Consider the following 14,567-nt stretch of genomic DNA (forward strand, 5'->3'; position numbering starts at 1 on the left):
AAATAAGTAGCTGCTTTTCACAAATGTGAATGAATCTAGCTTGGCATTGAAAATACGACACTAGTCAGTGAACATTTTCTCGTACACCAGTGATGTAGGAAAGATTTTTCCTAAATTTCCTTTTGCTACTCATGTAGTCTTCAAATTGACAGAATTACAAAACAGTCCTTGTTCATTTGTTTGGCGGGTATAAAACAAAAAAAAAACAGACGAAAAGAACCTGAATGAAGTAAGAGAGAGAGAAAGAGAGAGAAATTCAGACCTAATTCAGAACCAGAAATTTCAATTCAGACAATTTTCCAATTTGATCGGAGTTGTTCATCAGATCATTAGTTTCAGAACTTTCTGCAAACGATTCAGGCAGTTTCTTACATCAGTCACTCTCTCTTTCCAAAGTGTGCATTCTTCTTCTGTAAAGATCAGAACTTTGTAACATAAAAAAAAAAAATGCACAGTCGGATTCCTCGAATGGAAGGTACAAATACAGATCCACCGTCAATAGATTGGAACAACAACACTGGAGTTGGAGTAGTAGTATCGGAAACTGGCCTTGAAGGTTCGTGGCCCCTTTTTGCAAAATTTTTTTAAAAAAAAATGAAATTTTAGGTGATCTCAGTTTAGGGTTTGTTATAGAAATGTCAAATTTGATTAAAATTTGTGAAAGTAATGATGGGTTTTTGTTATTTCCTTGTAGAGTCTATGTGGCAGTTAGGATTAGGGGGAGGAGGGAGAAGGAATACTACTTCTGGTTCTTCTTATCCAGAGAGACTTGGTGAACCAAATTGTGTTTATTATATGAGGACTGGTTCCTGTGGTTATGGTATTAGATGTCGATTTAATCATCCCCGCGATCGTACTTTGGTAATTCCTCGATTGATCCTATCTTAATTTGTTTATTTTTATCGGGAACAGTATATCATACTTATGTCTACTTGTTTGGATTCATTTCAGTTTAGAAATTTTGTAATGTACTTGAGTTTTTATCAGTTTACACTGTGTTCAGCGAATCTAATTGAAGTTTGAATGGATGGATGAGAAATGTTATTTAGGCTTTGGGAGCTGTAAGACAAGGAGAAGCTGATTATCCAGAGAGGGAAGGGGAACCTGTATGCCAGGTACCCTATTGTATGGCCTTGAGTCGATAAAGAAAGTTTTGCGGTGTTATTAATGGTCTTTTTGGATTTTCAGTATTTTATGAAGACTGGGACTTGCAAATTTGGTTCTTCTTGCAAGTTCAATCATCCAAAATTTGAAGGTGGAACGGGCAATGCTGTGTTACTAAATTATTATGGATACCCACTTCGGCCGGTGAGAACTCCTTTTTTAGTGAACTTACTTGATCTACATTCTCACTTTGTTAGATTCTTTTTTAATGATGGGATGCATGTGGCAATGTTGTTATGACAGGGAGAGAAAGAGTGTTCCTACTATATAAAGACGGGGCAATGCAAATTTGGTGAAACCTGTAAATTCCATCATCCACAACCATCAAGTCCGACAGTACCTGCACCAGCACCTGAATTTTATCAAGCAGTTCAGTCTTCTCTAGTTCCTTCTACCCAACAATTTGGAGGAGTGCCCGCCAGCTGGCAAGTTGGTAGGCCCCCGATGATGCCTGGTTCATTTGTTCAAGGGACTTATGGGTCAGTGTTGGTATCTGGAGGAATGGTTCCCATTTCAGGCTGGAGTCCTTATCCGGTATGTGCACAAATGCCTCTTGCTGGCTGATTACTAGGGCTTGAACCCATCACTATAGATATTGAAATTTCTATCTTTACTTGATTCAGGGATCTGTAGGCCAAGTTGCATCTCCAAGTAATCAGCCCACTTTTGGAGCTGGATCACCTTATGGGGTAACACGGCTATCTCCCTCTGCACCTGCGTATACAGGAGCTCCCCCACCCTTACCCACGTCTGCTGCAATTTCTAGCAGTGGCGAGAAGGAAACTGTTTACCCTGATAGACCTGGCCTACCCGAGTGTCGATACTACATGAGAACGGGGGATTGTAAATATGGTTCCATGTGTAGATACCATCATCCTCCCGAATTTATAGCTCCAAATACAATGGTCCTCAGTCCTATGGGTCTTCCTCTTCGTCCGGTAAGAATCTCATTACTTAAGATTTACCAAAGCCCGTACTTTGCCGGAAATGATTTTACTAATTGGAGATGCAAGATACACTGTTGATTGCCCAAAATTTAATATGAGTTATCCTACCATGGATATTGGAGTCAACCTTCATTGTAATACTATGACTTTGTTCTCAAATGTTGCGAAGGTGTGCAAAGGCCACACCTGCTAACATGTATGAGAACAGATAATAAACTGAAAGTGCTGTAATGGCTGTCCGTAAAGCTGTAGTTTTCTTGCTTCTTGTGTTCTATGATTTCTGTGTACATTTTCTTACAATCATGTAAACTATAATGACCATAGTGAAGTGTCTTCCTGAAGTGTGTTATTATTTTATTCTGTAGTTACTAGGTCAGGTGTAACCTGTTACTGCCACCATGCAAAGACAGGCACGTCAATAGAAATCTCATCCATGGGATGGTTAACGTACTTATTAGTATTGCTTTGGACATTAATGATAGACACATAAAAACTTTCCTGATCTACTCAATAGACGTATCGGTTATTTCGTATTGTTATTGCCTTATAATGGTATGCATGTAACAAAATCTAAGTCTAAATCACTAGCACTATATCATTCTCTTGAAACATTTCTATGCTGATATGGACTGTTTGGAATTTAGTATGGCTGGTATCTTGATGTGTTGCGTCTCAGATCTACTTATTCAATGAACAGGGAGCTCCACCTTGCACTTTCTTCGCTCAATATGGAGTTTGCAAGTTCGGTCCGACATGCAAATATGACCATCCAATGGGGACCCTCAGTTACAGTCCATCTGCATCCTCCCTTACTGATATGCCAGTAGCCCCGTACCCTGTTGGTTCTTCTCCAACTACGCTGGCCCCATCTTCATCGTCTTCAGAGTTACGGCAGGAGTTGATTACCGGATCCAGCAAGGAATCGTTTATAACAAGAGTACCATCCTCAGAGAACGCATCCAGTGGTTCAGTAGGTTCTATTTTCTCAAAGAGTAGTATTGTGCCTCATTCAAGTCTACCGTTGGCTGGTCAGAGTTCTGCCCCTTCAACTGGTAGCAGCGCAGGTCATGATGGTGAGATCGCTGGCTCTAGTTGATCAACAACGCCCGAAAACCATCATGTTTTTTTGTAGATCACCATGTATTTTTGTACTCATCTCTCAGATAAGCACTTCGATCACACTCCAGCTTCAATATTCTGATTCAGGTCCATCCGCTCAACTCTTCCTGTTCATATATCTTTTTGTATTCCTCACTCTTTCAATTTCGAATAAGTTATAACCGGTCCTCCAATGGTATGCCAACCCCTTTATTGTCTTTCCCTTCCTCTTTCTTAATAACCTTGATAGAACATCACTTTCACTAGGTGAAATCTCATCACTTCCATCTTTTAAATCAGCCAGATCTATCAAGTTATGGTCCATTCGGAACGAAAAGGATCAGTCAGTCCCATGAAGTTCTCTTTCTTTTTCTCTTTTTAACTTATAAACAGGCTGGTCCTTCCTCTCTTCTTCGTCCTTTTCACTTATGGGAACAGGTACGTTTATAATCTCAACTGGAAAGAGATTTGGTGCTCTTCTCTTCTCTTCCCCTTTTGTACTAGGGGTTTGTTGTGAAAAAAGAAATGAAAAGTATATTTATGTTCAGATACCCCCAAAGCAAAGCTCAAATTAAGGGGGAATCTCACTGCTCCTCCTTACCACCCACCCCCCGGAGAGGTCAGAAACAATGTTATATAGTAAAGTTGAATTGCTGGATAATTATTCATACTTTGTTATTGAAACACGAAAACAAAGAATCCCCCTTAACTTCATATATGTTTACACCTCAATTTATTCATGTACTTCCATTGATCGATCTTTTTGTTCCTACTTGAATTACCTTTCTTCATATATGTAGTATTTCAGTATCAATACGTTGTTACTTTCTAAGTTGTATGACTAGTTGTATGACTGAACCGAGTTGATGAAAATGTGGGAAGAAGATTTAGACAGTAATTGAAGCTGTGTGAAGATCTAGACAAGCAATGAACCGAGCCCTAACTTGGGACAGGAAAGATGAGAAGTGCCAACTTGTTACAGTGGTTTCCCTCCTCCTATAGTCCCATGTACACAAACAGGTAATAACCCGTTCCTCCAGCATGGTTTGCTTAATCAATCTATCTTTACTTGAATCTCCTAGATTACCATGTAGCACGTTTTGTAATTTCAAACATCTCTTGGATTAAACCTGTCAGAATCTGCTCCAAAAAAGTCGTATGATTCAATATCCGTCTTGTGGCTCTAGTAGCCTAAAACATATCGTGCGACCTTAAATTTGCCTCGCGTCTTAGTTAGCGAAATTTGTTGGAGCCTAAAATTGGCCACTTGTCGGAGCCCCTAAAACTGGCCACTACGAGTCTGCGACCCAAAATCTGCATTATTGTTGTCATTGCGAGTCTTGTGACTCAAACCCCACCCCGTGACCTATATTTGATCGGTGTCCCAACATGACCTGGGAATTAGCCACTGTCACCCAATTATTATTTTTTGTTTTTTTTAAGAAACATAAAAGTTTCGTTCAAAAAACAAGACAAAGTACAACAGAACACCAAATACAGACAGACTAAAACAAAGAACTACGAAACCAACACACAAATTACAGATTACTCATCCTCCTCAGATCCTAAATCTAAATGATTTTTATCTTTGATAAGATGTGGAATAAGAAAATCTGGTGGAACAGAACACCAAACTTCCCCGCAATCTTTGACTCTAGTAAACTTAGCTAATACATCAGCCACTTTATTACAATGTCTGGGTGTGAACTGAACTCTAACCTCAGACAGACTTCCAAGGAAACTTAAAGATTCAAATAGCAAAGACTGATCTTTCCATCCAACATTCTCCATTCGATTAGTTTGAGCATCTTCCGTTAAAGTTTGGTTATCTCCTTCCAATATAATATTACTGAAACCCTTATTTTGCACCCATTAAGCAGCCAACAAAAAGGTAAGAGCTTGAGCCCGATGAATATCTCTACTGGCTTTCTTTATGCAGGCCATGGCTTCCAAGAAAGTTCCTGAATGATTACGAATGAAAAAATATAAACCAGCTTTGTTAGTATGAGGAAACATCAAAATTTAACTTTAACCAAGCATCTGGAGGTGGTATCCAATGGCTACTAGTTATTCTACTAATCTGATTATGAGAAACTCTAGCACTATCATGGATGCAAATATGATTATCATAGCACTATCATGGATGCAAATATGATTATCATGGCAGCATTTAAAAATATGTTGAATAATGGTGTTAGGATGTTGATTTTTATGATCAAAAATCCTAGCACATCTACTCTTCCAAATAAACCACATAGTGATGACAGCTAGGTCAATTAGATTCCTTCTAGCTATAGAAACTAAATTATCTCTCTTTGTCCAAGAGACCCAAAATTTTGTTAAGTGATCCAAAAATGGCATTTTGACTACGTTATTAAATTCTCCTATAGACCCAGTTTTTTGCTTTTTAAATAAAGAGAAATCTAACTCCTTTAAAATTCTAAGCTCCTTAGGCTCCACGTTGAACGGTGACCGTCACCCACTCTTAGAATTGCTCCATTCCACTTTTCCTCAAAGAAGAGAAAAATAAGGCGTTTTTTTGCTAAAAAAAAGTAATTTTTATATTTATCATCCCGGAAACCAAAAGAAAAAAAACGCTAGGAACAAACCTAGGTTTTCTTCTCTAGGTTGAACGTTAGAGTTCTTTTATTGCAGTTCATCTCTGCTTCTGTATTCTCTAGGTTTTGGTTGCGGCATGCTCATGCTTCTGTTCTCATGTTTTAACATCTCTCTTTCTCTCTTTCTTTCATTCACTGTTTCTTTTAGATTTCGTTTGTTTTGCTATGAATATTGATTTGTTTTAATTACTCTTTTTTTTTTTTGCAGGTACCATCTTATTGTTTTTTTGTGCATAAGGCGTTTGGTATATCCTAACCCTATTCATCATTCATCTATTTCCTCTGCACCGATTTTTTCTTAACAATGGTGATTAATATTGGTTCAATTCCTGAATTCTAATGGTTTTGTTCTTACCAAAAAAAAGCTGGCGTATTCCTAACTGTAAGTTCTTTCTTCATTCACAGTTTATGCCTCTCCCTGATCTCCTTCTCCTTTTATCTTCCTCACTATTATTTTTTTTTTCTATTTTCTCTGCGGCCTTTTTCCACTCCTCTATCTGTTCTACTTCTCTCTGTTTAGTTCATCATCGTTTTCCGTTTTTTGTCTTCTGATTATCTACTAATGGTTTATTTTACAGATTTTGATACAACTTCGGGATATAATGATTCTGAATACTGAAATAAAAACCTCTGGAGCAGTAATTACGTAAACCCTAATTTTTGTTTTACTTTCACAAATCTCTTCCATTTTTATAGATAATATACCTGAATGCTTGATTTCAAGTGGTGGGTTGTGATGGATTTAAGATATAATAATTGCAACATTTTCTGATCAATACATGGGTTTGGCTTTTTTAGGTCTGGGAATTTCAATTGGATTAATTGATTAGGGTTTAATTTTAGAATTTAGGATTAATACGAAGTAAACAAGGCGAATGATTTTTGCTATTGGTAAGCCTGAAACCTTTTCTTTCTGCCTTTTTGTTTCTTTGAATCAATAAACCCTAACCCTTTTATTTTATTTTGCAGGTATGACTTTTCTTTTTCTTTGCTCTCGATAAACAACAGAATGCTATATATGTTGGACCGGATTGAAAAGCATTAGAAGTCCATAGTTTGTAATAATTTCCATTGTATGTTTAAGAAATTCATGTGTTGACATTGTTTGTTCATTGGCATATACACAGAACTTACTCCAATCTTTGTCAATAATGCCTACAAAAGGTTGGCAAGGCAAAGGCTTTTAAAAAAGACCTGGAAGTCTGGAAACCTTAGAACCAATGAGGTACATTGAATAAATATGAACTTAATGGATGAAAAGGTAAGAAAAATTTCCTGCTACAAAACTTAGCATTTTGTAGAACTATAGTCTTTATGTTATTATTGTGCTGAACAAAAATTTCCGTGAGATAGAGATGTAGAGTACATAGTTTTGGAGTGTTTGAGGCTGTTTTTTCTTATTGAAGATTTGAAAAAGGGGTTATGCGTTTGTGTGGTAAGGAGTGAATTGGTTTTGAGGTAAGACCCATTATTTTTTTTCCCTTTTCCTTTCGCAACACATTGATCGTATATGAAAATCCCATGAAGATTACTTTGTTGTCTAATGTGCTTATCTCTGTGATGAATGAACTGGGTATTGAAATTGGTATATATTCAAAATTTAGAGTTGAAAACAAATACCATGAATTTACCAGTGATTGTGAGCCCCTTGCTCTAAGGTCCTATATATCTGAGATTATATGGTAAAGATTTTTTTAATGTCACCTGTTTAAAAAATTATGCCTATTTTGTATTTGTTTTCTCAAACATGATACTAATGTGTAGTGTAATCAATTAAATATGGAAGGGAAAGGGAAAAATCCCCAGACGGTTCTTTGGATTGTCATGCAATCTTGAGTTCCGGTGCCTGTTCTCCTCATAGGTAGTTGAGGTCTCAACTTAAAGGCGAAAAAGCTTGGAATAGAGGTAAGTTTGAATACAAAGTGCATATGATAGGGTATTGGTCTTGCTCAACTGATTTGACAGTGCTTTTTTAATCCAATCATGACCCGAGCTGCTGGATCAAACAATTTAGTATTTGTGTTAGTATTAATTGAATTCATCAAGAAAATGAGTTCTCCTGAAATTACCTTAATGTTTATCCTGTCAAACATTTGCAGCAATTCAACGTTTTATGGATGTTATCTAGGTTTTAGCTCATTTTGAGTTTTGAGGGCACCAGGAATGGCTACAAATTTTCAGAACTATTTTGGTTTGATTGCTATAAACAGGGTAACTTTGAGCTACGGTGGCCACAACAACACTTACTGGTGAAGAGCCAATATTCATTTTTGTGAGACTACATGACACAACCTGTGCGTTGATCTCTCGCTAGGGAAATTTAGCTATTGTGTCCTGCATGTATTACCTTAATTAGATATTACTGATAGTTTGAGCGGATGATGCCATCATTTTTTTCTCTTCTTTTCCTGAGTAGTTAATATGCTACTATAAACTTTGTCACTTGAAGTTTTTTGTCGAAAGCTAATGACACTTCTTTAAGATATGTGGTCATGCATATTATGGCACATTAGAAGTTTAAGTACATGCATATAATGATCTTCCTCTTTGAATTTTGCCATATATCTTGACCAGTGTCAGTTGTCCGTACAAAGTCCTTAGGAAATTTAGTATACGAACACATAATGTGTTTAGTAGTAATAACTGAAGAACCCCTGGCATCTATTGGTCGGAATCTTCTATTGCTTAAAACAGCTTCCAACTTCTATTGGTTTTCCTCTTGATGGTAATTAGATATAATCATGCATAAGGTCAATTAGTTTTTACTATAGTAAGTCGATATAAATAAGGTAAGGCGTCAAACCAAAGTTATGGGAATTATAGTGACAACGGCGGACGCAAGGTTGACGACCTTATACAAGGGACGCCATCTTTGCAGATAATTTTTCACATATACTCCAGGTATTGCTGACAACAATTGGCTTAATGGTTCATTCTTATCATCCTTACTACTTTATCTTAGGCTACCTCTTCTGATGCTTGAAGTATGTGCACAATTTATGTTTTAATGCCCACATTTTTTGTTTGATTACTCAATTTATATCACAGGTGAGGGTGCTCGAGGTCAGGTTAAAGACATTTTGTGAAAGCGGCAATGCAATTGAGTGAGGAAAAAGTTAGAGGTGAGTCGAGGTCAGGGTTATTATGTGACTTCGAGCACCGGAAGAGTGAAAATCCTTGGGAAAGAGCTAAACACAAATGTTAGACTTGGTATGGTTTTAAAATGTTAAGATTGCTTCTTTTCAGAACCTGCTCAGATAAGGTTAAGTTTGACGAATTTGCTATACAACAAAAATTATCCAACCAACAATTATAACGACGTGTAACATTGTATAGGCTAGATGTCTACGAAGGATAATTTGTTCACTTTACAGTGTTAACCTTTTTGTGTTTGTTCCGACTGAACTGGGAGATCAATTCTACAGCAAAAAATTTATGGTTTGGTTTCAAACCAGTTGGCTGGAGGATGTCTTTAGTATGAGCTATTCTAGAATCCACATAGTAAGTTGAATAGAGCTTGCGAACTAAGATAACTTTGGGAAAAGATTTTTTTCTTTTCGATTGGATTACAAAAGACGGATCAATTGCTACTCTTCTTAATTTTACAGGACATATACTCTTCTAAAACTTTTTCACTCTTATGTTGTTCACGGGAAGGAATGTAATAATAAACTTTAAAGACCCTTTCTATGCTGCTTTGAAGGCTAAAGCTTTAATTGTAAGTTACGGTCTTTCATTGTAAACTTGATGCCCATTTAACGATTGGGTTTACATCTTCTTTTGAGATATAAAAATGGATTTTTTTGTTTTCTTTCAGTTTGTGATTTTTGTCCCCTTTCTTTTTGTATTACGTACTTTTGAAATTTTTATGTTTAGGAAGGGATATAGCCGACACTATCTAAGATAGTTGCATAAGTTGTAATACCCCGATATTCGGCAGTGGTTGGCCGAATGGAATATAAGTAATGATTTGTCCTTCCCTAACACCGAGGCCTTTTCAGTACAATTGGCTCCAGAGTTGGCAGAAAACTCTGCAGTTAAGCGTGCTCGGGCGGGAGCAATCCAGGGATGGGTGACCATCCGGGAAGTTACTGCTGGATTACCGCAGCGATGCCCGTTGAAAACCCCACACTGCCGGATAACCGCAGTGGCTAAGTGGGGACAGTATCGGTGGAGGGACGGGTCATTACAAATGGTATCAGAGCAGCAATTAGATCCTTTCGGAGCTAGTTGTTGCGAAAACAATAATAGTAAATGTTAATTGTGTTTCGATAAATTTGGTTCTGTGTTTTTCTTTTTAGCTTGCATTTTTTTTTTTTGTCGCGTTACTTTAAATTTAGGGACTAAATTTCTTGAAGTGTGTGAGGTTGTAATATCCATCCCAATTTCAAGGGTATTTTTGTCTTTTACTAAAAGGGTATTTTTGTAATTTACTTAAGAGGGTATTTTGGTATTTTTTTTTTAAATTAACAAAATTCTTATTTAGCTGGAATGTAAATTCTTACTGTTAGACTCACATGATTAGTGGAAAGAACAAACGAAATTTGAATTCATGTTTAGTACTTGTCACGTGTCATCAATTGATAGGGGTGCATAGAATCCTTTGGTGTAAATCTTGTTTGCATTTCGTGTAAACTGTGGCTTGGTTGACTAAGGAAACTTCGACCAATTTATTCGCCTCTAGTGCCAAGTGTCAAGGCATTATTAGCTGATAGTTAATTTAGGGTTTTAATCAATTTTAATATAAATATCAAAGTTGCATTAGTCGGTCAAGGAAGGGATAATTTCTTCGGTTTGGTGTTTAGGTTCCTGTAAAAGAGAAAAAAAAATACAGTAGGTTTTAAGATTTCTTTTGGCATAAATCTTTTAGAATAGTTAAGGGATTCTTTATCACTGGATGGATTGGAGATTTCGTATTCATATTACTAGCGTTTGAGGTAGGCGCAACACAATCAAAAACCTTCTTTTTATTTAAGTTTCTTTTAATTAATTTTATTTTGTAAGTTTTGATTCATATATGAATGATAATCGATGTTGTGAGTATGATTATGTATGTTGGGCTGCGGTCCATAGATTGTGATTCTTAAAAACAACTATGATGGGATACGAGATATCCTTGGGAACGGTTTTGTTCCCTAAACCCACGTGGGGCTCCCTGGGGCGAGCGGATTTGATGTGATTGATTTGATTGTTCTTATGGATGTGGTGTTTCCATGTATTTGTGATGCTATTAACCATGCTAGTTGTTTTAAAAAGAATTGAAAATATTTGTTAAAATGTTTTGTTGCTTCTTTTCCTACTGGGTGTCACAACTCACGTCGTTTAATGACAAAAAATTCCAGATTTTATGGCACCACAAGGAGTTAATGGCGGAAAAGCGTAGAGATCGGTTTTGGTGCTATTATTAGTAGTTTGCATAGGATTTATGATTGGGATTGTAATAAAATATCATCAACTCTTTTAGATGATTTAATTAGTTATTTATTGGGTATTAAAGCTTTAAAGATTATTGGTTTAATGTATAACCAAAGAAAACATTGCTTTGTTTAGACTACTCTATTTGATTGAATAATGGAAATTTCTGGATCATGTCAGTTTGACTGTCTATCATAATTATTATATAATACGTTTTTGTCTCATTTTTTTATGTTACATGTAAAAATCTCTCAATATGTACATATAAAAATTTCATAATTTTCTTAGTTCCAGAAGTATTTTTAAATCAATTGTTTTCACTGTACAAGGATCAGACGTTTTCTGTCAGATTCAATTTTATTGAAGTTGTCTATTTTTTTAAAATATTCTATGTCATGTTTTAGCCTTTAGAGTCTACTGAAAACTCAAAGATGGGTCTTTTATCTTTTCATAATGATCGACCAAAGAAAGTTTGAAGTTGTGAGTGAATTGATATGTTTTTTCTAAAACGAATCTCACTGTTGTACGTTTCTGCAGTACTGGTCAACTACTCGTTTGACTATGGTCAAAAGGTATTTAAGATAATCTAAAAATCCTAGAAATTTTATTACCGGATAGACGATGAGTTAGGATTCAGAAGATATAATTATAATAATTTATGGATTCGTATTGGACTCGGTAAAATTATTTGAGTGACCTGGCGTCAGTTTCTGTTTTATGAATCTTTCTTAAAAACGTAATTATTTTGGATTTAATCTGGAACTTTTAACGGTGAAATTAATTTTTCTGATAAATTATATTTCTTTAGGGTTCATATAAATTAAAAATCACGTCAAATTAACGGTTAGATGTTCCGAAAAGAATTTTTATGTATCCGCTGCAACAGAATTTCTGAATTAAACATAAATAAAGATTAAACAAAGAATTAGTCGTTTGGACTTGGGTCAAGTATGGAAGTCAGGGCCTGATATTTAAGGTAGCATTTCGGATTTTGGGTTTTGGGTTTGGGTTGAAATCCAGGCCCGAAATTCGGGGTGTTACAGTTTGGTATCAGAGCCGACGACGGTTCACCTGCCGAGGGTGGGAAGGCACGCTGGACGGGGTTGTTCCAGGTGCTTCTCATGAGGGGCAGGGAACGTCGGAGATCTGGGCTTGTGAATATATTCTGGAGCCGAGGACGGCTCCAATTTAAGGTGGTGGTATTGTAATACCCCGATATTCGGCAGTGGTTGGCCGAATGGAATATAAGTAATGATTTGTCCTTCCCTAACACCGAGGCCTTTTCAGTACAATTGGCTCCAGAGTTGGCAGAAAACTCTGCAGTTAAGCGTGCTCGGGCGGGAGCAATCCAGGGATGGGTGACCATCCGGGAAGTTACTGCTGGATTACCGCAGCGATGCCCGTTGAAAACCCCACACTGCCGGATAACCGCAGTGGCTAAGTGGGGACAGTATCGGTGGAGGGACGGGTCATTACATAAGTAGTAGACTGAATACACGTAAACAAAAATTTGAAGTATTTGATTATCATTGACGGCATCTTTATGTTTGGAGCCACATATAGCGTGGATGTAATATTTGTAATTTGCTTATACATAAATGTGAGCCACGCCAAATCAAAAATGTGAGCCAAATCAATGGTTTAATGCATCGATTTTAAAATCCTAACGGGACGAGGCGAAGCCGAGCTTTACCAAATCAAATGGGGTTGGGAGAGGCGAGGCGTAGCCGAGATTTACCAAATCAAATCGGGACTGGGGCGAGGCGAGGCGAAGCCGAGCTTTACCAAATCAAATCGGAATGGGGCGCGGCGAAGCGGAGCTTTACCAAATCAAATCGGGACTGGGGCGAGGCGAGGCGAAGACGAGCTTTACCAAATCAAATCGGAATGGGGAGAGGCGAAGCCGAGCTTTACCAAATCAAATCGGGACTGAGGAGAGGCGAAGCCGAGCTTTACCAAACAAAATCGGAATGGGGTGAGGCGAAGCCGAGCTTTACCAAATCATATCGGGACGAGACGAGGCGAAGCCGAGCTTTACCAAATAAAAAATATGGTTCAAAGAAAGAGACAATGATGCATTGTATTTGTAGTTTGTATTTTTGATTGAATTGGTTAACCAAGTTTGAGAAACTTCCTGGGCGTAGCACGGGCACAAAATCTAATTTTATTGATGTCACGAAGAGAAGTTTTATTGTCATGAAGTTATCACGATTTATAAAGGGGATACCAGCATTACTAAGTGTTGATACCATTTCATCGATCCAACGGACAGGATCGGTGGGATCTTTTTATCTTATATGAAACGGTATCAACACTTAGTAATGCTGGTATCCTCCTTTATAAATCATGGAAGTTACTTACATAAATTATGTCCTGACAACTAAAGTAGTAATCTTCCTATAACGTATTTCTATAGAATCACATATATACTATATTATTACCATCTCCGGGCATAAGAGTGGACCTCATAATTGGGGATACGGAAATTAATTAAGGGATATGAATAAAATAAAATAGGGTTATTTTGAAGTAAATTGAAAAATCCCTTATTCATATGTTTTTTTTGATGACTAAACTGTCCTAATACTTTTAATTAATTTTTTAACTTCCTTTTTAAAGTTAATTTTTATTATTTTTCCTTTTGTAATTTATGGTGTTGTTTTTTAAAAAGAAAAAGAACTTTAAGAAAACTTTAAATGTAAAATTTATCAAAAAAACATAATTAAAAAAATAATAATTTTATAATGTTTGAAAAAGGTAACTTCGACTTTTTATATTTTTAAGACACCTCTTAGTAGGATAATTAGGATGGGAAAAGTAGTCCCCAATTAATCTGCATATCCGAAAGAATTAGATTTCCTAATAAGATTGTATGTCTCTAACATATCTTCTATTTTCCAAACAAGCTAACAAAGTGTTTTCTGTAATTGATTTGAACACCACCCAGCGCCAGCTTCGAAGTGAACATTAACCATTGTACTGCTTTCTTTATAGCCAAACATTCACTTGCCTCAACATCTAGTGCTTGAATTCCAATTCGTCGTTTTACTCCATTGCAGTCACTTGTAGAATTGTGTAAGATCAAACCAATACTCAAATTAGTATTCTCAAAACAAAAGAAACCATCTGCATTTATTTTGCTAACTCCTGAGTCTGGTGCACTCCAATGACTTGCAATGATCTGAGTAGAATGATTTGTTAAATTTAAACTAGAATTATTTTAAATAAAGCTGTGCAGATGATGACTAATCCTTCTTCCTGTACTAATGGGATTGAAAGTTTTGTTTTGGAAGATGGATTCACATCTTTACTTTAAAGTTACCCA

The 14,567-nt window shown here is 36.6% G+C and overlaps 1 protein-coding gene across 1 annotated transcript; it reads left to right on the forward strand.

The window, feature by feature from the left end:
• Positions 1–235: 235 nt before the first annotated feature.
• Positions 236–4,041, forward strand: LOC113317796 (zinc finger CCCH domain-containing protein 32-like). The gene is made up of 7 exons (XM_026565927.1): positions 236–556; positions 695–861; positions 1,050–1,115; positions 1,189–1,308; positions 1,408–1,698; positions 1,788–2,102; positions 2,809–4,041. The coding sequence occupies exons 1-7, from the start codon at positions 448–450 to the stop codon at positions 3,205–3,207; spliced, it is 1,467 nt and encodes a 488-aa protein (XP_026421712.1). The 5' UTR covers positions 236–447; the 3' UTR covers positions 3,208–4,041.
• The last annotated feature ends 10,526 nt before the right edge of the window (positions 4,042–14,567 follow it).

Source organism: Papaver somniferum, chromosome 10 (genome assembly GCF_003573695.1).
Source record: "Papaver somniferum cultivar HN1 chromosome 10, ASM357369v1, whole genome shotgun sequence".
Taxonomy (NCBI): Eukaryota; Viridiplantae; Streptophyta; class Magnoliopsida; order Ranunculales; family Papaveraceae; genus Papaver; species Papaver somniferum.

What these genes read in the sequence shown, in the direction of transcription:
- LOC113317796 (XM_026565927.1), top strand. Translation starts at nt 448, where the DNA reads ATGCACAGTCGGATTCCTCGAATGGAAGGTACAAATACAGATCCACCG. An exon ending in ATGGATACCCACTTCGGCCG is followed by an intron (nt 1,309 to 1,407) that starts GTGAGAACTCCT and finishes TTGTTATGACAG; the next exon opens with GGAGAGAAAGAGTGTTCCTA. An exon ending in TGGGTCTTCCTCTTCGTCCG is followed by an intron (nt 2,103 to 2,808) that starts GTAAGAATCTCA and finishes TTCAATGAACAG; the next exon opens with GGAGCTCCACCTTGCACTTT.